We start from the raw sequence: 26,778 nt of genomic DNA, 5'->3' as shown, positions 1-26,778 counted from the left end.
CAGGTGGCCGAGAGGATCTGATCTCCCTGGCAGGGCCCTCAAGCCTTGAGGCTGCAGGCACGGGCCGGGTGCAGGGAGGGCCTCCTGGGAGGGGCCTCAAGGACCTGCAATCCCCCATATAGAGGCTCCGGTGCAGGGGCTGCCTGGGCTGTTGGGGTAACCCAATCAATGGCACAGCCATGGCAAAAGGCCTGGGCAGGTGGCATACTGCTCACCAGTGGCAGGAAGAAGTCTAAAGTAGGGCAATGCAACCAGAACCAGAGAAGAAGCAGGGATGGTTGAAGCCCTCCCAGGCCAGCCCAACCCATCTGCGGCTGCCTCCACTCACGCTCAGGCACTATCTCCCCTAGAAATGGCTGGTGCAGCCGATAGTTGAGCCCGACCCAGTGCCAGCAAGTGGCATGTATGTCTCTGAGGAAAAGACTAAGACATCTCAGGGTCCAGGGAGGACCAGTGGAACCTAGCCCCAAAGGGTCTCCAAGCCCTTGGCAGCTGAAAGGTAAGGAGCAGGAATGGGCTCCATAAGCAGCCCCTGCTTTCCTTGCCTTGTATGCTCTGCCAAGAAGTGAGCAGAGGAGGGGACAAGCCCTCCATTCATGCTGTAAGGAGTTATTGAATACCTCCTGTGTGCCACACCCTGTGCTAGGCACCAAGGAGGCTGAGGGACATGACACAGGTGGTGTTGGCCCCTCTCAGCCGTCAAACAGGGCAAAGCCACAGCTGGGCACAGTGGAAGAGTTGAGAAATACACAGAACTGGGTTTGCATTCCACCTTTGCCACTCTCTAGCTGTGTGACTCTGGGCAAACCACTTTACCTCTCTGGGCCTCAATTTGCTCACCTATAAAATGAGATCAGGCACCCTAAATGGATGCCAGAACAGCAAGCTGAAACAGTGCAGGCAACAGCCTGTGAGGCCTGGGGTCCTACTTCTCTCCACCCTCCATTCCCTACTTTAGCACCTAGTCCTTCACAGGCAAGACCTGTGAATAGGGGAGAGCAGGTTGGGGGTAGGGCTGTGCCTCATGTGGCGTGGAAGGGGACAGCTGTCATGCCAGATGAAGGCAGGGGCTGGGGGTGGTGGGCACTGGTGCCAGGCATGGGGGCAGGGAGGCTCCTCAGCGGAAGAGGTTTCTCAGCTTCTTCCTGGAAGCTGTCCCAGTGACTCACGGCCGTGGCAGCCCAACACTCACCCCTAAATCCCTGCTACTGTCATTTCAGCCTGGCTCCCCTCGTGGAATTCTGAGCCTAGGGCAGAGAGGGTGGGCAGCTCATTCCTTGCTCAGTGACAAGTTGCCATCTCTCAGCCTGGACCCCCTTTCCCAGAGTATGGAAGGAGGACTGTCAGCTCTGACAGCAGGAAAGGTCAAGGCTGGACAGACCCAGTAATCCATTATACCCATGGGGAGACAGACCCTGAATGGTGTGAGGACTTGCCCAAGGTTGCACAGTCTACTTCTCCCTTCCAGAAGAAGTCCTGCTGTCACCCCTGTCACCAGAGGCTAGGGCTCATTACAGCCCAACCTGACCATCTTGACTGGATAGAGAGGGAACAGAGGCTGAGTTAAGGAGAGGCCTGCTCTGTAGCCCCATGTCACAGAGGGGACAGGGCCCTGCCCCCTCTGAAAGGCCAAGTCTGGGTCTGAGCCGAGTAGGATCCAGCTTCAGGTGCAATTCCTGTCCCCTCACTCATCTACACCCATGACCTCCCAAATGTGGACCTGGCCCATCGCCAGTAGCTGGGCTCTTGGCGCCCCCTGCAGGCCAAGAGTGGCAGGTGGGACTAGCTCCCTAGGAGACCCCTTCTCACAGCTGGCTCAGGAAGAGGGAGCACCCAGGCAGGGTGCTGAGGGGCCTGGACAGCCTCGTTCCTTTTCAGATGCACTGTCCCTTGGCCCCTCAGTCATTTTCCACCCTCATCTCCCTTCTGAGAGGCTCTGTCACCAGCCTGGGCCCTTTCAAGATACTGCCAGTCTCTGCATCCTGTGGACAGGGCCTGGTGGAGAGGACGGAGAAGGCCCAGGAGACAAGGAATGCAGGGGGGTGGGGGGAGTCAGGCTGCTTCCCACCGCCCACTCACTCATGCTGCTAGGAAAGGGAGAGACCTTCACCTCACCAAGTCCCCCAAGTGTGCCCACTGAGGGCCAGATGTGTTCATTTTTCACAGCAGCCCTCCCCAAGATTATCTCCACAGACAAGATGAGGACAGACAGACAGACCAGCCAATCAGGGCCAAGGAAATGTCTCAAGGTTCCTATTCAGTGGTGAGGAGAGTGGTATCCTATTCAGTGGTGAGGAAACCTCACCAGAGTTTACCAGAGCAATCCCTAACTGCTCTCCAGGCCAATGTCAGCTTGGCCGTGCAACCATACTTAGGGAGGATGTTAAAAACCCAGGTGCAGCCCAGGCACCTGTGTTTTCAACAAATGCCACAAATGCTTCTGATGCACAGTGAGATTTGAGAACCATTGCTCTGATCCAACCCAAATGCCTGACAAATGCCTGCACACCTCCAGGGGTGGGGAACTTGGCAGCTCTCCAGGGAGCCACTCCAGCCCATGTCCTTAGGGTGAACCAACCCAGACCCCAGCAGCTTCTACTCCTTGGTCCCAATTCTAGTTCTTGAGCTGCTTAAAAGACTACTGTCTCCATCAAAGGCTGTGAAGTCAGGCACAACCTAGGTTCAAGTCCTGTCTCCACCCCTTACTGTGTGACCTTGCACACAGGCCAATTCCTTAACTTGGCTGTGCCTCAGTTTTCTCCTCTGTGAAATGGAGTTTCATTGTTTAGCTGAGAAGATTAAACAATAATGTAAGTGAAGTACACCTAGCCTAGTCCTAGCCAAGTTCCATAAAATTTAGCTGCTCTAATTAAATTTAGCTGGTCATAAAAATTTCTCCTGTTTTAAGAGCACTTTCTATGTACTTTTCCATTCAGTCATCATTCATTCATTGCTTCATTCAGCAAACAAATGCCGAATTCCTGCCTCATGGTCTCAGGGCCTATGTCAGTCCATCTTTTACCCACAGGGTCCCTTTGGCTTCTGACAATAGCTCCTTGACAGAATCAGTGCTATCTTTCCCGTGCTGCTGATGAAGAAACTGAGTCCTATTCCCTCTCTAGGCCTCAGCATGCTCACGTGTAAAATGAGGAGTTTGGACCAGAGCACTGCCAGGGTACACTTCCAAAGTCTGTCATTCTCTGCACTCGGCTTTCCATGGAGAAGGAAACGGGGGATGGAGAGGAGGCCTTCCAGGGGCACCACTCAGCTTTCCTCCCACCACTGTATTCCTTTTGTCTGCATCTTCAATGAGCATTTGGCCCTGGCCAGGGACACTGGAGGAGGTTAGGGGCAGCGCTTAGAGCCTAAGCCAGGGGACCATATGGACCTGGGCTCCAATCCAGGGCTGCCCTTACAGGCTAGAGACAAGGAGCCAGGCACATCACATCTCAGAAAAGTAGCTAATGCTTAGTAGATGCTCAGTTAATGGGGGCTTCGCTTCCCTCAAGAGAGGTACTGCTCCTCCCTGACAGGGTCTTTCCCAGCTCTGCTCCCATCCTAATGAGCAGTTTTGCAATCTTGATCCAGTCCCCCTTACCTCCTGGCCCAGATCTCAAGGTGTATGTTACCAGATTGGCAGACCTTCCTGGGCTCCTCAAATCCACTGCCTAGGCAGACAGGCAGGAGGAAGGCTCAAGGGGTTAGAAGCTCAGCTCTAGCACTCACAATCTCTGTCACCTTGAGCATGCCACTCTCAGCCTTTATTTCAGAATCTATAAAAGGGTAGAATTATTATTACCTGATAGCTTGTGATAAGCAACAAGACAAAGTGACTGCCACATAGTAGGTGTTCAATAAACAGTGTGCTCACTCCTGTCCTCCTCCCAAATCAAAGCATTTATAACTTCTCCCCCACATGCACCTGGTCATACAGCACCTTCACGTGAATTATCTCATTTGGATTCTGACCTTCAAAATTAAACCTGTGAGGTGGGGCAAGCATTGTTGCCCCCACTTTAAGCCTGTGAAGCCCAAGAGGCAGAGGGGATAGCATGGCAAACCTTGTCTTTGAAAGCCCTGGCCCAACCCCCATGCCCTGTCCAGTCCCACCCCATAGCCCATCACAGGCTTCATCACCCTACCCGTGAGGGCTGCAGCAATGACACTAGCCTGTATGTAATAGTCTAGGATACAGCTGGCAGTGAGGATCTGGATTGGCAGCCAGAGGGTAGACTAAAGTCGCCAAGGCCCCTGAAGTGGGGAAAGACAGACACCCTGGGCAGATGGTGGCCCCAGCCCCCAAGGAAGAGTGCCTCTCTACAGGAAGTGCCAGGGGATATATGGTACTCCATCAAGGAGACAGACAGTGGTGCAGAGCTACCACACCCCTCCTGCCCCACTACCCACCCCTCCACAGGCAAGGAGGGAGCCCATGTTTAGGGCTGCTGCCTGCTCTGACTGCCTGGAGGCCTAAGGGCCTGTCACTGGATCCCGAAAGAAGTCAATAGCCAGGAGCAGTCACTGGGGCAAGTCGTTTCCAGACGCCAGGGCTGGGGCCTGAGCCTCGTCTGGGAATGGAAAGAGGAGGGGGCGGGGCCCTGAAGCCGGCCCTGTATCTTACTCCACCTCCCATCACCTCCCCAGGTACCTGGCCAAGCTGTCCTCAGTAGGGAGTATCTCTGAGGAGGAAACATGTGAGAAGCTCAAAGGCCTGATCCAGAGGCAGGTGCAGATGTGCAAGCGGAACCTAGAGGTGATGGACTCGGTGCGCCGTGGCGCCCAGCTCGCCATCGAGGAATGCCAGTACCAGTTCCGGAACCGGCGCTGGAACTGCTCCACGCTCGACTCCCTGCCAGTCTTTGGCAAGGTGGTGACGCAAGGTGAGGGAACGGCATGGTGGGGGATCTGGGGATGGCCATGGTGCTGGGGTTTAGGCCCCGGGCCTGGGGCCACCCAAAGAAACCACCGCTTGGGTAGGTAGGGAATACCATTGCAGGAAACATAAAAAATGTAATCCTTGGAGCCTGGGGTAGATGGACCCAGGCAGGAAGTGAGTTTGGGGCCCATGAGCTCATGTGTGGGCAGCCCTCCACAGTGTGCAGTGTGTTCGGTTCCAGCTTCACTTTATAGAGGAAGATACTAAGGCTCAGGCAGGAAAAGGACTTAGTTGTCCTAGGTTCTTCAGAGTTACTTGCAAACTTGGGATTCAAACTGGACAGCTCCAGACTCCCAGTCCAATGCTGTTTTTACCTTAGCATTCTGCCCCATGTATCCAAGTGCATCTCATTCATATGTACGTCTGACAAATCATGCTGAGTAGCTCTACTATTTCCAGCCCTGAGATCCAGGGATCAACAGGACCCAGCTCCTTCTCTCTTGGGCTCACAGTCCAGTGAGGGGAGACAGACAAGTAAACAGCTACAACACAGTAGGAATGCTTACACATCTATAGTGCTACCTATGGACCACTGTTTTAATAACATTAACTCACCTAGCCCTTTAGGATTGTTGTTGTGTGCCGTTGAGTCGGCTCTGACTCATAGTGACCCCTCCTTGGGTTGCCAAGGCAGCATGACTACGGAAGTAGATTGCCCAATCTTCCTTCTGAGGAGTGGCTGGTTGGGTTTGAACCACCAGCCTTCTGGTTAGCAGTCAAATGCCTCAGGCACTAGGCCCCCATATTGCAAATGAAAAAAATTGAGGTGTAGAATGGTTAAATAGCTTGCCCAAGGTCACAGAGCTAGCAAGTGCAGAGCTAGGACTTACACCAGGCAACCCAGCTCCAGAGTATGTACTCTTACCCATGACGGGGGAATGCCATGATGGAGGGGGCACAGGCCTAGGAGAACACATAGGTGGGCACCCCACACCCCCAGCAAGGTGAGATGCTCAGCATAGGCTCTCCAGAGAAGGTAGGCTCTCAGCTAAGTCCCAAAAGATGAAAAGGCATTAAGCCAAAGGAAGGTGGGCCAGGGGACAGAGAACAATCCATGGTAGAAGGCTCCCTGCCCTTGAGGGAGTCTTCTAAACTAGCTACCTCTTTTTCTACTTTCTGAGTATGAGACTGACACTTAGGAGCCACCAACAGTTGACAGGGCCCTCTGACTTGCTCAGGCAGCAGTAAGAGGTTGCCTGGGCAAACCTTTGTCTTGGCATCCGTGGTCCTGGACAGCTAGGGCTTTGGGGCTGTGGCAAACCACGTGGATGTTGTTGGAAACCAACTGATAGAAATTTGGATGCCATTCTCCTGGGGGCTGGCAGGGGCCAAGAAGGCATAATCATATTTGGCATTGCTAAACACTGCTGCTCTGGAAACGAGGTGGAGACCCAGTGAACAGCCTGGTGGTGGAAGATCTTCAGGGTGATTGTGCCCAATACTGAGGGCCCGTGGCTGCCTGTTTGATAAGACCCAGACAGATACTACAAGCAACAGACCCTGAACTTGGGACAGCCTCTCACACGCAGGGGTGTTCAGTGAGTGTTCTGGATGGATTAGTAGACAAGTTAGCAAAGTTTCATAGACCAGGCCCTTTTTCTCCTCCATGGCTTAGCCCATGCTCTAAGTCTTCTACCCTGCTTGCCCATCCCCTTCTCGCACAGCTGGGCAGGCCCTCCCGCACAAAGCCTTCTTAGCTCCTAAAAGCAAGTAGTTGCTCCTTCCTTGGGGTTCCCATGGCTCTTTATTCTTTCTTCCTTTCTTTTCTTTTCTAAATAACTTTTTGTTTTGACATAAATTACAAAGCTTTGAAAAAAGTATAGAAAAGCTGCAAAAACAGTGCAAGGAATTCCCATATACTTTTTATCCATGTTCAACGACTGTTTACATTTTAACCCATTTGCTTTATCATTCACTCCCTGCGTGTGTGTATATGTATGTATATGGATGTATAACATATATACATACTCAAACTCATACACACACACACACACACACACACACGGTGACAACAGGATCCACGTAAGGGGAGGGAGCCAGACAGCCCCCACCCAAAGGCAGGAAAGAGGGGAAGCCAGGGCCCGACAACAGCAGGATCCAGGTAAGGGGAGGTCAGAGTGGTTTCGAACAGCTAAGGGAGACGAGGGACCTCTGATGGTGTGGTGCCTAAGGCACTTGACAGCTAACTAGAAGGCTGGAGGTTCAAACCCACCAGCCACTCCTTGGAAGGAAGGTTGGACAATCTACCTCCATAGTGATACTGCCTCAGAAACCCAAGGAGGGTTGGCTTTGAGTCAGATCCCACTGGACAGCAGTGAGTTTTGGTTTTGGAAGGGAGACGAACTTGGCTATCAGTTTGTCTTACTGTGGTGGCTTTCATGATGCTGTGAGACTGCAGGCTATGCCACCAGTGTTTCAAACGCCAGCAGGGTTCCACATGGTACACAGGTTTTAATGCAGCTTACAGACTGAGACAGAAGAAGGAAAAAAACATCCACTTCTTAATAACTGGCCAGGGAAAACCTTATAAATAGCAGAGAAACTCTGACTGATACTTTATTGGGCAACATTAATTTATGAATAACCCAGAAACACTGTCTGATACAGTGCCAAATGATGAGCCCCTTAGGTTGGGAGGCACTCCCAATACAACAGGGAAAGAGCTGCCTCAACAGAGTAGAACCAACCTTAATGATATGGATTAAGTAAACCTTTCAGGACTTCAACTTAATGATGTGGCATGACTCAAATTGAGGAGAAACAACTGCAAACATCTATTAATAATTGGAACACTGAATGTACAAAGTATGAATCTAAGAAAATAGGAAGTTGTCAAAAATGAAACGCAACACATAAAGATCGATATCCTAGGCATTAGTGAGCTGAAATGGACCAGTTTTGGCCATTTTGAATCAGACAACTATATGATCTACTATATCGGGAATGACAAATTGAAGAATGGTGTGGTATTCACCATCACAAAGGATGTTTCAAGATCTGTTCTGAAGCACAATGCTGTCAGTGACAGGATGATACTCATATGCCTACAAGAAGACCAGTTAATACTACTGTTGTTTAAATTTACACATCAACCACTAAAGCCAAACATGAGGAGGTTGAAGATTTTTATCAACTTCTGCAGTATGAAATTCACCGAACATGAAATCAAGATATGTTAATTATCACCAGAGATTGGAATGCAAAAGTTGGGAACAAAGAAGAATCACTGGTAGTTGGAAAATTTGGCTTTGGTGACAGAAATAATGCTGGAAATGGCATGACAGATTTTTGTGAGACCAATGACTTATTCATTGCAAATACCTTTTTTCAGCAAAACAAATGGCAGCTATACACGTGGACTTCACCAGATGGAGTACACAGGAATCAGATCAATTACATCTGTGTCAAAAGGCAATGGAAAAGCTCAGTATCTTCAGCCAAAATAAGGCCAGAAGCTGATTGTGGAACAGATCATCCACTGCTCATATGCAAGTTCAAGTTGAAGTTGACAACAATTAAAACAAGTCCATAAGAACCAAAATATGACCTTGATGATATCACTCCTAAATTTAGAGACCATCTAAAGAATAGATTTGATGCATTAAACACCAATGACAGAAAACCAGAGGAATTGTGGGGATGACATCAAGAACATCATCCATGAAGAAAGCAAAAGGTCATTAAAAAGACAAGAAAGGAAGAAAAGACCAAAATGGATGTCAGAAGAGACTGGGAAAATTGCCCTTCAATGGAGAGTACCTAAAGCAAATGGAAGAAATGACAAGATAAAAGAGCTGAACAGAAAATTTCAAAGAGCAGGTTGAGCAGACAAAGCCAATTACTATAATGAAATGTGCAGAGACCTGGAGTTAGAAAATCAAAAGGGAAGAAAACGCTCAACATTTCTCAAGCTGAAAGAACAACTGAGGAAAAAAATTAAGCCTCAAGTTGCAATATTGAAAGATTCTATGGGCGAAATATTGAATGATGCAGAAAGCATCAAAAGAAGATGGAAGGAATACACAGAGTCACTGTACCAAAAAGAACTGGTCGATCTTCATCCACTTCAGGAAGTGGCATATAATCAAGAACCAATGGTATTGAAGGAAGAAGTCGAAGCTGCACTGAAAGAACTGGGGAAGAACAAAGGTCCAGGAATTGACAGAATACCCATGAGGATGTTTCAACAAATGGATGTCCTGCTGGAGGCACTCACTTGGTTATGCCAAGAGATTTGGAAGACAGCTACCTGGCCAACTGACTGGAAGAGATCCATATTTGTACCCATTCCAAAGAAAGGTGATCCCACACAATGTGGAAATTATTGAATATCATTAATATTGCAAACAAATAAAAGCTTACTGAAGATAATTTAAAAATGGTTGCAGCAGTATACTGACAGAGAACTTCAAGAAATGCAAGCTGGATTTAGAAGAGAACATGGAATGAGGGATATCATTGCTGCTGGAAGATGGATCTTGGCTCAAAGCAAAGAATACCAGAATGATGTTTACTTGTGTTTTATTGACTATGCAAAAGCATTTGATTGTGTGGATCATAACAAATTATGGGTAACATTGAGAAGAATGGGAATTCTAGGACACTTAATTGACTCAAGAGGAACCCGTACATAGACCAGGAGGCTGTCGTTCAAACAGAAAAAGGGAACACTACATGGTTTAAAATCAAGAAGGGAGTGTGTCAGGGTTGTATCCTTTCACTATACTTATTCAATCTGTATGCTGAGCAAATAATCCGAGAAGATGGACTATATGAAAAAGAACGTGGCATTAGGATTGGAGAAAGAATCATTAACAACCTGTGATATGCTGACAACACAACTTTGCTTGCTGAAAGTGAGATGACTTGAAGCCATTTTACTGATGAAGATTGAAGAATATAGTCTGCAGTATGGATTACATCTCAATATAAAGAAAACAAAATCCTCCAACTGGACCTATAAGCAGCATCATGATAAACGGAGAAAAGACTGAAGCTGTCAAAGACTTCATATTAGCTGGTTCTACAACTGACGCCAATGGAAGCAGCAGTAAGGACATCAGATGATGTATAGCACTGGGCAAATTGGCTGCAAAGCACCTCTTTCAAGTGCTGAAGAGCAAAGATGTCTCCTTGAGGCAGGTGTGCTTGACAGAAGCCAAGGTATTTTCCATTGCCTCATATGCATGTGAGAGCTGGACAATGAATAAGGAAGACCAAGGAAGAGTCAATGCTTTTGAGTTGTGGTGCTGGCGAAGAATGCTGAAAGTACCACAGACTGCTAAAGGAACTAACAAATCTGTCCTGGAAGAAAATGGAACTGGAATTGTCCTTGGAAGCAAGAATGGCCAGACTTCGTCTCACCTACTTTGGTCATGTTTCAGAAGGGACCATTCCCTGGACAAGGATGTCATGCTTGGTAAAGTGGAGGGTCAAGGAAAGAGGGGAAGGCCCTCAACGAGAGGAACTGATACAGTGGCTACAGTATCAAGTATTAACATGGATTGTGGATTGTGGAGCTGGCGTGGAACCGGGCAGTGTTTCGTTCTGCTGTGCATAGGTTCGCTATAAGTCAGAGATGACTCGACAGCACCTAACATACACACACACACACGTGCATGCAAATTTTTTTTCTATGTCTGTTTACAATTTTATTACGTCTAAACAGTGATGCCCATCTTTCTCCCCTTTCTTCACTCCCCCATCACTAAACCTTAAGTTCTCTGAAGGCAAGAGCATCTATCTTTCCCTGAGCACATGGCAGAAGCTGACATGGAAGAGACAATGACTGTCACATAATCATAGAAAGGAGGTTGGAGCAATGATTTGAAGGGTACAAAAGGGACCACATGGATCAGTGCTGGCCTGAATCATCTTAAGGTCCAGAAAAAAAGTGCCTGCCTTACCTATGGGGGCAGGAGCCAAAGAGGGGGTACCCAGGGCTGGCTCAGCAAGTTTGGGAGACATTGAGAAGCCTAGCAGGTCTGGCTAGAACCTACTCCAGACTAAAGTCTGAGTGACTCAGTCAAGCATCCAGGGCCCTCAGAGCTGAACCAAGGTACCCGACACCAGGCCAGTCCCACAAGGCAGATGTCCATTATATTTGGAGGTTCACCCTTCTCCCCACTTTTGTATTTCAGTTTTCTTCCACTGAACAAGAGGAAAAGGGAAAGACAAGAGGAAAAATCCTGAAGCCTGAGGTCAAAGCACTGGTCTCAGAAAGTTCAGGGCTTGATGAGGCAGGAGGGGAGAAGAGGCAAGAATGACCTTGGCCAGGTGACTTCACTCCTGGGAGTCTCTATGTCCTCACCTGTCCATGAGACCAATACTAGTACTTACCTCATAGGGCTGTCATAAAGATCCAGTGACCGATGACCTTGACTTGACAGAAGCCATCAGCAATCATTGTTGCCATCCTTTTCATTGGTGCCTTTAGGGAGTTTGGCTAAAGCCCATATACATGAGCTTCCTGGCTAGAGTCATGGCCTCAGGCCATGGAAGAGAAAAGAGCTAACAGATTCCACCCAGGTTCTAGGCCATAATTAAAGAAAAACCACCAACCAAGAGTTGCCATGAGTCAACTTCAATTCAAGGTGACCCCACATGTGTTAAAGCAGGGTTTTCAAGGGCTGTGACCCTTTGAAAGTAGATTTACAGGCCTTCCAAGATGCCTCTGGGTGGACTCAAACCACCAAACTTTCATTTTACAGATGAGTGCTTTACCATTTGTTGTCACCTAGGCGTTCCTTAGAAAAGGCTTCCATTTGTCAAGGGCCCACTGTGTGCTATCTCAGATCATCCTCACGACAACTGTTAGTTCATAATATTGGTACACCTGGGAAAGGAGGCTCAGTGAGCAGAAAGGGTGGTCACATGCCCACACCCTGCATCTGCCACCTCCTGGCTATAACATCTTGGGCAAGTTCTATTCACTTTCTAAGCCTCAATGAACTCCTCCCTGTAAGATGGGGACAATCCCAGGACCAAGAATCTGGGGAGGATTTGGAGACATGATGCAAATGAGGGCTCATTTACCCTCCTAGGTCTCCCAAGGGCAGCTCCAAGATTGCCAGTAACTCCAAGCTCTCTATGCTCCCTGTAGGGGAGGCACCCTTGCTCTTGGCCCATGGGCACTCACACAAGCAGGCATGAGTTCTAGTCCTGGCTCACGGTTGGTGATATAATGGTGAATGATGAAAACTCTAATTTGCAACTAAACCATGTACTCTCAGCTGCAAATCTACCAGACATTTGGTAGAGGTAAGAGTCTGAGGCAGCTGGGACAGGGAGAGGTAAGTACTTGACTGAGCAGGTATTAGGGCCAGATGAGCCACTGCTTAACTCCAGTGCCTTGACCTGCACACATAGGAGGTAACTGACAGACATCTGGTGAACGAATGCTAAGGGGCTAAGGGTGGGAGGGTGAGGACCAGTCAAAGGTTCAAGGTCACAGTGAGTAGGCTGTGCTTGGAGATGGGGAGAGTCAGAGTGGGCTGCCCTAGGGGGGCTGGAGAAGTGGAAGAGGTAAAAACAACTCCTCTCGCTTTCCCCCATCTACTGTAGACAACAGTGGATCTCCTCCTACCTTTATCATTTCTTGTTCTGTGACTTCAATCAAGTCCCTGTCCCAAGACAGGGAATTCAATGAGCCCTACACCCTCTCAGGCTCTGGCTGCCATGGTTGGGAGACCATATATGCACTCTGAGGACTCAAACCCAGACCCGTCTTTGACTTCAGAGCCCAACTTCTCCACTTCCCATGAGTCTGACACTATCCAGAACACTTTACTAACATAACACCAGGCTGGATTTCAGAAGTAAATGCTTTTCAGTCCTGGGTTGAGACTCACTAAAACCCACATTCTCACCTTTGTCATCAAAGCAGACTCAATGAGAGTGAAAACATTCTTTGGTGCCATCAGACAAGTCACAGGAGGACTGGGAGGAGGGGTCACCCCAGAGACACTCCTGGACTGGTAGCTCCTTGAGTACAGGATTCACCTCAGTACCCCTAGTACACAGGACTTAACTCAGAGCAAGTGATCAGCAAATGTTTGGTGAGGGAGCAAGCAAGCAAGGAGTGCTGCCCTGAGGAAGCTGAAAAGTCAATGGCAAACACAACTTAATAACCTTCAAAGTGTCCTTGTACAATTGCTATCTGTTAGCACATGGATAAAAGGGCATTAACCACCCACCAATAACAATCACAACAGCTACTATGTATCGAGTGCCTACTATGTGCCAGGCACTGGACTAAGCACTTTCCTTATTTTATGTCATTAAGTCTTCATAATCACTGCAGAGAAGGTACTCATATAGCCCCATTTTACAGACAAGAAAGCTGAAATCACACCTCTAGGGAGTGGCAGAACCAGCACTAGAACTCATGCCCACTTGTGTGAGTGCCCATGTTCTTTCCCAATGCTCAACTCTGTTTCCAAGTAGCTGTGCTGGGCTTGGGCTGTGCCAGCCCTATGCTAGGGGTTCCAGAGGAGACATATGAGGGACAGACTGGCCCCAGGAACTTCCAGTCTGGTTGAAAAGGCCAAACACACCAGACAACTGGAAGATTGGAAGATAGATAGCCTGCAGCCTGATAGCAGTCTCTGGGCTGGGCACGCTAGTGAGAGCACTTGCCATCCTGGTAAGTGTCTGAGGGTGTGAGAGAAATGCGGGAGAAGAGCTACAGTCTGGCCTGCCAGCACACCATTCCTATTCACATTTTAGAGTTGGGAAAATGAAGCTCAGAGAGAAAGGCTACAGTGCTAGTAAGAGTCTAACATGGCTTTGTCTGGCTCCAAAGCCTTTACTTAAATCCAAAGAGGCTTCAAAATAAGGTGGTTTCAAAATAAGGTGAGCTTTTGCAGATGAGAGGAGGGCAAAATGAACTGGAAAGGCAGGCTGGGGACAAGGGTGGAAAAGGGGCAAGAAATAAAGTCTTTCTCTGACACCTGTGCCTGTCTTGCCCTACTTTGCTTGGACACCAGCTGGGTCTGCTCTGTAACAACCCAAGTTGTGCCTGTTCCCTCACATCCACCAGACACCTGCCCTGGCCCAGGGGATTACTATGCCCCTGACTTCCTTGCCAGCCCAATTCAGCCTGTTCTCCCCAAAACATCCCTTCCCATTCAAATGTCCTTCCTTCCTACATCTGAGAGAGACAGAAGATCATGGGTCTTGAGTCAGACAGGCCTGGGTTCCAGTTCCCACTTGGCCATTTCCTGGCTGAGGGCACCCTGGGCAAGCCACCACACCTTTCTTCCTCTGGAGAGCAGAGCTGGAGAGAGAGGACTGCCAGTCACCCTGTACCTTAGACATATATGGAAAGGCCCTGGCATATAGTGGCCTTCAAAAAGTGTAACCATTATTGGAGCCACAGGACAACTCTGAACTCCCAGTCCCGGGCAGCCTTGCAATTTGGAAAAGATGGCACTGAAGCCAGGCCTAGGTTACACACAGGATATGGACCCATGGAGTCAGAGCAGGGATATGCTGGGCAGAGCAAACAGCAGGATGAAGAGAGTTGGGTGTGGGACAAAGCAAGTGGCTTTATGGAAAAGAAAGAACATTGTAGTACTGTCATTGGCACCTTATAGAGTTCTGCTTTACCTGGCCCAGCTAGCTCTACCATCCTAGGAAAGGATAAAGTGAGAACTGACTTCTGGGACAGGCAAACCCCTTTACAGGAGCAGTCATCCACCACCTTGCTGCAGAGCTCCTCTGCTCCACTCGCAGATTTACCACAGTCCTGTCTCAGCAACCTCAGGGCACAGCAGGCCCTGCCAGGGTTTTCCACTAGCATGGAAGGCTCCAGCCTGGGGTCCTGGACACCAGGCAGAGGTGCAAGTTGGAAGTGGGCACAGCACTGGAGCCAAAGGGCTGGGACCAGAGCTGGTTTGAGTATGGTAGAAAGCCACTGACATCAGCTTTAGGGGCAAGATGGCCTGACCACATTCTCCAGGCCTTCTGGAGCCTACTGTGCTAAACAGAGAAGCTAAATGCTCACCGCCCTTGGTAAAGAACCCACAAAAGGAACTGGGCTTATCCTATAGCACACAGGACTTGGAGTAGACCTAAGGAAGCCCTTCTCGACTTCACACATGGGAGGTGGCAAGAGATGGACTCCATTGTGTACTCTCTGGGGGCCCCCTGAGGCAGGATAATGTTGAAGTCAAAAGCTCTGGAGCCAGACTGCCTGAGTTCAAGTTCTGGCTCTACCACTTCCTAGCTGGGTATTTTGGACAAGTCGCTTAACCACCTAGTACCTAGGGTTTCTCATCTGCAATTTAAGGATTAAAAGTTATCTACTTCATAGGGTTGTTGTGAAGAGTGTATGAATTAATATATATGTTAGCCCACCACATTGTAAGCTCTCTATAAGCTTTAGCTCTTATTATCTTCTAGAATTTCTTATTTCAGGCCCACTCCCAAACTGAGAAAGTCGTGGTCTCTTTGTTCCCCTGAGGTCAAGGAAAATGGACCAGGAGCCCAGGCAAATGGATGGTGGCTTTAGGAATGAGGCAGAAGTTTCCCTGAACAAACTCACAGGGAGCCCTATACCTCAGGGGCTACCAGTACTTAGGCCAGAGCTGGGGGTTCACCTGGGGCTGCCACAGAGCCACAAGAAACAGAGAAGAGAGGACCACACAAGGCCAAGAGCTGGGGCTTCCCCCTAGGTGCCATCTGCCCTATCTCCTGATTTGATTCCCCTTCCTCTTTGGTCGTCGGGGCAAAGATGTATGTTGGCTGGTTCAGGCCTCGAAATACCAGAAATACCAGAAACTGAACTCATCTCTCTTTGGGCAGCCACAGCACAAAACCAACCAATATGAATGATCCTGCTATTAAACTTGATTAACTTTTGAGAAGATTCCATCTCAGGCTGTCAAGGCCCCATTGCTCTAGCCAAGCCTCCAATGTCGACCCAAAGTGGCCAGGCTGGGGCAGAGGGTGAGCAGTGGAGAGGGGGTGGTAGGAGGTATCCCCAGCTCAAGCCCAAACTGAGAACAGGGTATCCGAGTCACTGGGTACTGAGCTGCTCCCACCCTAGCACCAGCTTCTGCTGCCTCTATCCACAGACATAGGCACAGAGGAGGTGATTGTTTCATCTGACCACGGTGACTGCTCCCCGGGGCAGCCGAGCGCACAGGCCTGGGTGTCACAGAGGTAATTGCCAACCACAGGGCCAAAACCTGCTCCCTCCACTCCTGCGGACACAGGCACTCCACCAAGAGACAGAAGGACAGTCACGGGCACACAGAGGCCCTCACAGGCTCCCAGGCGGGGAGCAGGGTTGTCTGGTCACACACCGGGCCGCCATGCACACATGCACTGCATAAACTCCCCCAGCCCATCCTCCAGTCTCCACAGATGCTATACCCCACACACCCACCCCCAAGGCACCGTTCTACACAGCCTAGTTCCTAGGAGGATAAAAACACCCATTCAGGCAGGGGACGAGGGCAGGTACCAAAATAGAATCACTGAGCAGTCATGGGCAGAAGGGAAAGAACAGGCAGCAGAAGCCGTCACATCGGTGTGAATCCTGGTTCTCACGTTTTCTGAACCTTCATTTAGACATCTGTAAAACGGAGACACATAAAGCTCTGGTGGTGGAGGGCTTATGCGTAATAGGCACCCAGTACCCAGCAGTAGTTGTGGGACATAGCAGAAGCTAGCATTACTACTTTGCAACAAAAACTATATATGCAACAAAAACATTTACCATTTCAACATTTTTTCACAATTCAGTGACATTATGATTTACTCTTAAAGTTATAAGGAAACTCATGGAATCGTATTCAGGAAACTCAGGAAACACATATTCAGAAATGGGCCCAGCCTCAGGAGGAAGCAAGGGCAAGAGCACAGTGCCAGGGAACCCCCTCAGAGCCCAATGGGGGCCAGGTGGGAAACAAAAAAAGAGAACAGGTTTTGGATTTACAGCCCTGCCATCTCAGGTGAATCAATTCATCTCTTCAAGCTATTCTGTCTTGCATAAAATAATGTTAACATCACTAATCTTCTGAAGAGCTTGTGACAACAGTATCCCATGTAGCTAAGAGCACAGGCTCTGAAACCAGACTACATACTGGCTGAACTACAGGCTGCGGGACCTAGAACAAGTTGCCTAACCTCTCTCTAAAATGAGAGTAACAGTACTTAACTCACAGGGTCGTTGTGAGGAATAAATGATCCTTACACAAAGAACTCAGAGCAGTGCTGGCAAACAGTAAGCACATATTAGCTATGGGCACAATAAGGACAAGTACCAGCACAGTGCCTGGCACATGCAAGTTCCACCTGCCTTGCTCTCTCTCCATGGGCTTCCATCATTCAAGAGGCCCCACACCCTTTTCCCCTCTAAAAAGGAAGGTACAATGGAGGAGCAATGGGACCTAGCCCTGTCTTCCATCCGCCTCCCCACAGGGACTCGGGAGGCGGCCTTTGTGTATGCCATCTCTTCAGCAGGTGTGGCCTTTGCAGTGACACGAGCATGCAGCAGTGGGGAGCTGGAAAAGTGTGGCTGTGACCGGACAGTACATGGGGTCAGCCCACAGGGTAAGTGCAGGAGGGGAACTAGAACCACACCCTCCCCTCTCCTCTTCCACTACTCAGAGTAGGAGGGCAGGGTTCTAGGCCCTGCCCCTCACCCATCCATGGCCTTCTCTGTGCCCTACTGCACCCCAGGCTTCCAGTGGTCAGGATGCTCGGACAACATCGCATATGGCGTGGCTTTCTCACAGTCGTTTGTGGATGTGCGGGAGAGAAGCAAGGGGGCCTCGTCCAGCCGGGCTCTCATGAACCTCCACAACAACGAGGCCGGCAGGAAGGTAGTGTGTGTGGCACCCACCCTTCAACAACAGGGGAGGGGTGGGCATGGAAAAGGCCCCACAGCACTCTCCAACTCACGCAGCTATCTCAAGAACATTTGCTGAGCCTCTAACGACCACCAGGCACCTCCTATAAGCCAGGCACTGAGCTGGGTAATGAGCATATTGGGACCAGGTCCCCTACTCTCCTGGCAAAGCAGCCCCAGGCTAGCAGGGTGGGGGAAGCAGACAGGTGAGTAGGTGTCACAAAACAATGTAAATAGGCCCCAGCACAGCACATATACCCCCCACTTATACATACGTATGTACCTGTGTGTCTCCATTTCTCTTGTCATACAGACCCCCAAATGAGCAGTACAGCCAGGATATGAACCATTCTCTGTGTCACAGTGAAAATCATGTTTAACAATGACACCCTTTGCCTTCTACATACCTACTTTTCATGGTTCCTGTGAAGATTAAATGCAGCAGTGTTCTCCCCCATCAGATCATTTGTCTCTCAGTTTCACATGACACTGCCCTTAGTGTCTCTCCTCTATCAACTCTGAGTGCCCCAAGGGCAGACGTGTCTGTTGATCTGTTCCTAATACTGCTTAAGAAACCACCATGGCATATTTATCTTAAAAAAAAAAAAAAACACTGCCATGAAGTCAATTCCAACTCACAGCGACCCCCATAGGGTTACCAAGGCTAAATCTCCATGGAAGCAGACTGCCTCATCTTTCTCCCATGGAGTAGCTGATGGGTTTGAACTACTGACCTGGTTAGCAGCTGAATGCCTCAACCACTACACCACCAGAGCACCTTACCACAGCATGTTAGGTGCTACTAATGCAAAGGACAGTCCCTGGGTAGTGCAGTTAACGAGCTCAGCTGCTAAATGAAAGCTCTGAGTCCACCCAGAGGTGCCTTGGAAGAAAAGGCCTGGCAGTCTACTCTGGGAAAATCAGTCATGAAAGCCCTATGGAGCATAGTTCTACTTTGACATACATAGGGTTGCCCTGAGTCACAATCAACTCGACAGCAACTGGTGGTGGTATGTAACGCAGAAGCATGACAGAAAACTCCGATCCAGGGGTGTGCTTCCCAAAGCGCCCACTGAGTGCCCCCATGGCTCCCTCCCCAGACTTCACTGACCTCTTCTCTGCCCTTCCCCCACAGGCTATCTTGACACACATGCGGGTAGAGTGCAAGTGCCATGGGGTGTCAGGCTCCTGTGAAGTAAAGACGTGTTGGCGGGCTGTGCCACCCTTCCGCCAGGTGGGCCATGCACTGAAGGAGAAGTTTGATGGCGCCACTGAGGTGGAACCACGCCGTGTGGGGTCCTCCAGGGCCCTGGTGCCACGCAACGCACAGTTCAAGCCACATACAGATGAGGACCTGGTGTACTTGGAACCCAGCCCAGACTTCTGTGAGCAGGACATGCGCAGCGGCGTGCTGGGCACGAGAGGCCGCACATGTAACAAGACGTCCAAGGCCATTGATGGCTGCGAGCTGCTGTGCTGTGGCCGAGGCTTCCACACAGCCCAGGTTGAGCTGGCTGAACGTTGCAGCTGCAAATTCCACTGGTGCTGCTTTGTCAAGTGCCGGCAGTGCCAGCGGCTTGTAGAATTGCACACGTGCCGATGACTGCGTGCCTGGCCATAAACCCAGCAACCACCTAGTGGCCCAGGGAAGGCCAATAATTTAAACAGTCCCTCACCACCTACCCCAAAAGATACTGGTTGTATTTTTTGTTTTGGTTTGGTTTTTGGGTCCTCATGTTATTTATTGCTGAAACCAGGTAGGCGACCCTAAGGTCACCAACCAGGGTCTCTCTGAAGCCTGGATCTTTGTGGCTGCCACTGACCAAAGGGATCCTGTTCATGCCTCTGGCTGTCACATGGGTTGCTGCTGACCACTTCGTTGTTATCTGTGCCTATTTTTCTACTTGCAGACCTAAGGTGGGTAATAAGGAGTGTTACAGCCATGTGGCTACTGGCCCTGCCATCTAGGAGAGGGAAGTCACCCAGGGCACGGAAAAATCAGTGCCATCACGATGGAAGTGACACTACCACCAACCCCCACCAGAAAGGGGAAAAAAAAATCACAACTCTTCACCCCCACAGACATACACACTCCTGGCAGCTTAAGCCTGGTAGCCTTGTTTCTCAAGCTCCTGGAATAGCAATAAACAGGTACCAGGTCAAGGGCAAAGGGTTCATTTCAGCCCTCAACCAGGCAGCTGGAGATCCAATCTCTGTGGGACCTTCCAGCAAAAAAAGCAGGTAAGGGGAGGACAAAACAAGCCTACAGTCCCACTCGAAGCCCAGCCAATCCCAGGCTCTCCCGTGGAGTAAGAAACCCCCTGTGAGTCCCTCCCAGGCTACCATTCTGAGTCAGAGATCCTAGTGGGACTTTGCAGGGATGCCCCCATCTGAGTCACTTTCTCATAGTGCTGCTCCTTTGTGAGAATGAAACAAGAAATCTCACACACACACTCACACACACACACACACACAGGAATAGCTGTTTAAAAGGCCTCCCCCAACCACGTTTCACTCACTTAACAAAATATATTGAACAAATACTATGTTGCAAGCCATGTACTGGGCCTTCTCATTTGACGATCACAACAGCCCTGGGAGTCAGACAAAACAGGGCTTCTTGCACCCATTTTACAGCTGTGAGGGAAACAACTGCCCAGGTCACAGGGCAAGCTAGATGAACAGACTGAAGTCAGAAGAATCCTAGAGCCAATGCTCCACCCTGGCTCCTTCACCTAAAGGCATAGAAGCTGCAGATTCTTTGGGTCTAAGCTTTGGGAAGGGGGACTCTGGCTGGAGAATGAGGGCAAGAAAGCAGCAGGAGCTACACACCACAGGCTGAGCCTGTGTGGCTCCTGACGGCAGGACAGGCTCTGAGGGATGAGGCACACCTCTGGAAGACGGGTGAAGTAAGCAACTGCGTTCCCCCCCCCCCGCCACCCCCCGCCCAGCACCTCTAGGTCTCTGAGTGCCCATGTTCCATAGATAATAAAAGAGTCCCCAAGAGACAGCACCAGTAGCCTGGGCCTGCCCTGTGTCCCAGCCAAAAACCCTCAGGAGCCTGGCCCAGACTGCTATGAACAGAACATGTGCAGAGCAAGACCTGGCCCTTGACCCAGTCGCTTCCAGGCTGGGCTTCCAACTGCCAGAGGAGCTCACTATCAAAGAAGCACCTGCTCTGCCCCAGCCCAGCCTCCACACTGCCACCACAGCATGGCTCTAGGCTCTGGGTTTAAGGTCTTGAGCTCTGCTCAAGCTCTTGGCTCCAGCATTCAGTGTCTGATTTCACAGTCTGAGATTCACATTATGGCTCCAGCCTGCAGAAACTCCTCCAGGCCTTGTGGTTTATGCCTCCTGGTATTGGCTCCCTCATGAAGAGGAGGGTCAAAACCCTTGGCCCCCAGCCAAGCTTTCTGCTCAATGTCCATCCAGAAAGGAGGCCAAAACCAAGTGAGATGCGGGAGCCGAATATGGGGATATCTTGGGGCAGGCCAGATCTGATGTGGGAAAGCTGAGCCAACTAAGTGTCCCCACACCTGCCCAGCTGAGCCTACTGCTGGGTCTCAGGGGCAGAGAAAACACAATTCCTCACTGGCAAAAGCTAACGCACAGGATACAGTGGGGACCCCTTCCCCTCCAGAGAACAGGGCTGAGCCACTCTCCTCTACCCACAAGGCTCATCCCCAGAGCCGAGGGGAGAGTGAGTCTAGGGTGGCTCGATGGCAGTGAGAGGCACTTGTGCCTGTCACAGGCTTCACCTTGCTGCCTGCCTGGGGGCTGCTCAGAGCTCATCTTCCTAGGGTTATGAAGGGCTGTGACACAGGAGAACTGGACCACATTCTGGAGCCTCAACCCAACTAGCCCTACTGCCATCCCCCCACCACCACCACCACCACTTCAGAGACCAAAGGGATCTACAGCCCTGGGAAAATGGAGCTTCTTTTGACACAACCAGCCCCAAAGTACTCCAATAAAGGAGAGGAGGAACCAGCACAGGTCTCAAACAAAGCCCACCCATTCTTGGTCCCACAGAGGCCCAGAAGATGGCCAGAGGGTCTTTATTCTGTCTGAAACTCTACTACCTTGTCCCAAGGCAAAGTTCACGCCCTCTGAGGCCTAGGGCTGGACAAGCCCCAGCTCTGGATGCTGCTACCCATCTCTGCTGCCCTCCCCCTCATCGTCCAATTTATATACTAGACTCTATGCCATCGTGACATCCCATGACATAGTCTAATGCACGATAAAATGATTATTTCTTTATCTTGCACTTGTGTCAGTGACTTTTTTATAGAAGAGAAACTTGGGGGAAAAACATGGGAAAAGCAGATAAATAGTAGCAAGTTCTAGATTTGGGGACCCCCGTTTCTTCTGAATAACTGGTTTAAAGGCCACAAGGAAAGGACCCATCACACCATCTGAAATGCCACCAGCAATATACAGAAGCTAGATCTACATCTCAATGAGCCATGATCAGCTATTTAAAGCCTAAATGAGTTGATCAGAACCTTTCTGGAGTGTTGCTGTGGTGAGGAAGGGCAAACACAATGACAGAAGAGGGTATGGGGAAGTGGGTGCTGATACAAGAGAAAGGGGGCAAGGGAAAACACTTAGTTCCTGCCCAGGGACAAAGGGGCCCACAGCCTGTGGCTGGAGGTAAACTCCAAGATTTGAGGCCAGTCAGAATAGGGAGTCTGGATGGAGAACTTCAGAACCCTAGTCAGAAGTCACTGCCAAGGGAGAACTCTGCTGCTGGGGAGACCCGGGCTACCTTCTAGGAACCTCTAGTCTAGTTGGGTAAAGTCCTCATCCTTACCAAGGGAGGCCATTGCCTGTGCAGTTAGTTGCATGAAGTCCAGTAAGTTGCTATGTGCTTTGCTTTCCAAAAGCTGAGTCGGGTAAAGAGGGCTCAAGGAAAGTGCTTTCAGCATTGCAAGGGGCACACGAGTTTGTGATGAATTGTGTGTGTGTGTGTGGGGGGGGGGCGGTTAAATAATATACAGGAGGAGCCACCAGGGCAAAGAAAACGGGTCTAGAGCACAGGCAGACAGAAAAGAGCATCCTATCATCTAATGAGGAAGTCAAGGCAGAAAGATGAAGACTGGATCGATGGTCCAAGAATGCGGAGCAAAGTGGTAAAGGTGTCTATACCCAATCATTCTCTAGAACTGTGAAAAGAAGCCTGGCTTTGAATCCCCGTGCTACCACTTCCTTGCTAAACAGAACTCTAGCAACTCATTTTTCCTCTCTGGAACTCATTTTCTTCATCTGTAATAGGGATCTGCTACCCCCCACCCCATTTAACCCCATTTCAAAAGGGGTTAAACAATAGACCCTATTTCTTAGGGATGTTAAATAACATATATAAAGCTCAATAAACAACTGCTGTTATTATAAATATTACAATGATTCTGTTTTTAGGAATTTATGAGGCAGGTAATGTATGCTTTAAGATTAAAGGAACCAGAAGGGAGGGTTTGGAAGAAGGAGAGCAGAGATAGTGTGGAACATGTTAGGTGCTGAAGACAGGTACCCCCAGACTGTGGTCCCAATTTGGACCCATCCCCAAGAGCAGAAGCTGGCAAATCTCTGAAGGCAGAAATCTCCACACAGAACAGAGGCTTGCGGGGTGGGAGTGTAAAGATATCCATGCAGCAGTGAACAAGGCTATAGCAAGGCAGCCCCCAGGCATCAGCTAGAGAGGCTGAACCAAGGCCCCTATGTGGGCGAGAAGCATGAACTAAGAATGGCACAGTCGAGGAGGGAGTGTCAGAGCTGTAAGAAGGGTTTGTAGCAGGGCCCAGAGGGCTCAGCCGGCTTAGCCTGTGAAGACAGGAAGAACCCAGAGGCAGGCTTTCAAGGCTCTTAGGGTGAACAGCAGTAGGACTCCATCCTTGGCAGCCACCCTGAGCTTGGGCCTGAAAAGAGCTTGGGCTCTAGGAGAACAGTGAAATGCTGTGAAAAAATGGCCCTCCTCACAGCCTCTTATTGAGAACAAGCCATCCACGGAAGTCTGGGAAACAACAGAGGCAGAGTTTGGGGTCAAGTATGGGCCTACAGCACACAGGAAAATAAAGGGCAGAAGGGAATATATGGGAAGCTAAGAAAGGCTGGCAAACAGAGAAAAAGGCAGAAGTCAAGAGGACAGACAAAAGAACAGAGAGGGAGACAGACAAGGAGAGAGACTGAGAGGGGACAATCTGAGGTAGAGGACATCTAGGGAGAGGTACCCAGCAGCTTCCTAGTAAGAGGAGAGAGTGCTACGCTTCAGAAGTGAGGTAAGTGGAGTCTGATGGGCCCCCCTCAGGGATGTGGAGGAGAGGCATAGGGAGTGTGACCTGGCTTAGCCCAAGCGATGACTTCATAGGCATCTCCCCCCACTCCAACTCCTTCCTGAGCTGCCAGCTGTGGTGACCCCCTGCCCGCATCTCAAGGCTCTAGGCCAAGCAGGCGCTGACAGAAAAGGGGCCCTTCTGGGCCAGGCCCCCAAGCCTGGCACTATGCCTACTGGGGTAGGAGGGGTCTAGGGGTCCAGTCCTTGTCAGCATCCCAGCCGGCACTTCGGAGGCAATTAGCAACCCAGCTGAGCTAATCCCCCGCCTGGCATGGCCAACACAAACAGGCCCAGGCCGGGTGCACACTCGCCTCCCTGTTTGCTGAGGGGCCCAGTGGTCCGCCAAGAACAACACCAATAACCCGGGGCCTTCTCTAGGTTAAGAGGAAGACCAGGGCCTGCTGAAGAGCGAACAGTTCCTGACAGAGCATACGCTGGCCAGGTGCCCTGGCTGCCCCAGAAAGGCAGCCACTGTTCCCAAGCCTCGGGCCAGCCGGGAAGAGGAAACTGGACACAAGGAGCCATGTATTCTGAATCAGCACACACACCCCCATCCCACCCATGCCACCTGTGAGGGAAAGGGTCCAACTCAGGCTTGTGCCACCTTGGCCAGCCCAACTGAAGCCATGAGGGACTACGCCCTCTGCTCAGTACCTAAGGATTGAAGGCTCTGAGCTGGGCATGGAAATGCAGAGGCAATTCCAACCTGAACACTGCCCTCAAGGAGCTCACAGTCTAGTAAAAAAACTGCTTGTGTTTGACGTTAGCGCAGAGCCAATCCTTAGCCCCAGAGAGTACCCCCTAGACTTGAAAAGGCTGAGGTAAGACCCTCAAAAAAGGGAACATAAAAGGGGACCCAGGAGGAGAATGAACTGAATGAAACCAAATTGGGGAGATGGTAGCCAAGGAGACAGAAGGGGCCTACCTTTGCCACAGACTTTTCCTGAACCAGGATGTGCCTTCTCTGGCTTTAATTTAATTATAATTAGATAAACTCAGCAACCACTGGGAGAGCCCAGACCCCAGACAAGGCCCTCCTAACCACCCCCACCATACCCCCTGGTTCCTGATTCCAGACCAATTGCATCTTCATCAACCCTAGGCCCAGGAGTATCTCCTTTTTGAGCCAAACCCTCTACCCTCAATTTGGCTCCTCACTTACCTAAGCATCCCTTCTCCTTACCCTCTATGTCCTCACAGGTCTCTTGCCCAAGGTAAGAAATGAAGCTTCCTTGGATCTTCTTTTGGGAAAACGACAGGCAAAGCCTCCTCTGAGAAGTCATCTCTGAGTGGACTAGGCCCTCTCAGTGCCTCCACAGCACACTGTGATCATCAGCACATCACCACCATTCACTGATCATCTATCAGCTGTGGGTAAGGCCCCCATTAAATCACTTTACCAGCATTATTCTCTGTCAAGGTCACAAGCAAAAGAACTGAAAAGAGTATTTCTCCCTAAACTAGGGCAAGTATATGGTTTATTCCCACTTTATAAATAAGGAGACTGAGGCCCAGAGAAGGGAAGAAACTTGCCTAGGCCCAAAGCCTAGGTCTTCAGACTTCTATTCAAGATGTAGTATATCATCAAGACTACTCCAATCCAACCAGCCTGTTTCCTTTCCCTCACTACTGACCCAGCCTTTTGAAGCCTCCTGGGCCAAAGCACTTCAGAGCCTTGAGCCCACCTCCACCACTTGTACCCACAAGGCAGCACTGTCTGTCTCTGGCTGGGCTAAGCAGAACTTGCCCTGCTGGGAGCCTGACATCACTCTGTAGCTCAGCTTCCTCTCTAGGGGAGTGGTGAGGAAGGCTGGAGTCTTCCCACAGGGGCTGGCTGATGTGGCAGAAGACTTTAGACCCAGCCCTGAGCCCACCAGATAGGCTATCAGGTTCCTGCCCACAACAGGAAGAGGCTGACAATCCATAGTCCAAATCCCATGGGCTGCTCCCACAACTGGCTCTAGACATCAAGCCAGAAGCAAGGTGTAGACGAACCCTTTCCCTCTTCAGCCAAGTGGGAAGCATTTTTCAAAAACATCTTTTACTAGGAAACTGAAGGAAAACAAATCATAAGTACATAGAAACGACCAGGTTACGAAGCAAGATTTTAACCAGCACCTAACCAGAGTCTATCAAGGCTGCCTCTCCCTTACTGCCTCATAAAGGCTCTTTCTAGGCATCAGAAGAACTGGGTTCTCATTCCAGCTCCACTGCTAATGTTCTGTGGAATCAGGCAAGTTACTAAATCACCAAATCCCATCTGTAAAATAGAGATGAAGGTTAACAGCAGAGCTAGGTCTGGTCCCAGGACTAATTTCAAAGCCTCCATTCTATACAGCCTCTCTATCCTGCCACCCACATTGTGGCTGATGGAGGACCAGTGAAACACTGAATGGTAAAGTGCTTTGAGGACCTGGAAGGGCTATAAGGGATGCTGATAGCAGTCTTCCCTAAGAAATAGGGAATATGAGAGACAGTAGTATAGGTTCTGTATAGGAGTAGTATAGGAGCTCTGGTAGCATAGTGCCTAAGGCACTTACTTGACTGCTAACCAGAAGGCTGGTGGTTCAAACCCACCAGCCACTCCTCGGAAGGAAGGCTGGGCAATCTACTTCCATAGTGATATTGCCTCGGCAACCCAAGGAGGGGTCG

At 50.0% G+C, this 26,778-nt stretch overlaps 1 protein-coding gene across 1 annotated transcript; it reads left to right on the top strand.

The window, feature by feature from the left end:
* Nucleotides 1-4,052: 4,052 nt before the first annotated feature.
* On the top strand, nucleotides 4,053-19,398 carry WNT4 (Wnt family member 4). Its single transcript, XM_042780270.1, has 5 exons — nucleotides 4,053-4,144; nucleotides 4,645-4,880; nucleotides 17,366-17,497; nucleotides 17,627-17,769; nucleotides 18,931-19,398. The coding sequence occupies exons 1-5, from the start codon at nucleotides 4,053-4,055 to the stop codon at nucleotides 19,396-19,398; spliced, it is 1,071 nt and encodes a 356-aa protein (XP_042636204.1).
* The last annotated feature ends 7,380 nt before the right edge of the window (nucleotides 19,399-26,778 follow it).

Source organism: Orycteropus afer, unplaced genomic scaffold, assembly GCF_000298275.1.
Source record: "Orycteropus afer afer isolate SDZICR_OR568_19922 unplaced genomic scaffold, OryAfe1.0 scaffold00031, whole genome shotgun sequence".
Classification (NCBI taxonomy): domain Eukaryota; kingdom Metazoa; phylum Chordata; class Mammalia; order Tubulidentata; family Orycteropodidae; genus Orycteropus; species Orycteropus afer.
The sequence above is the reverse complement of the archived record's forward strand: the minus strand, read 5'-3'. Positions and strand labels throughout refer to the sequence as shown.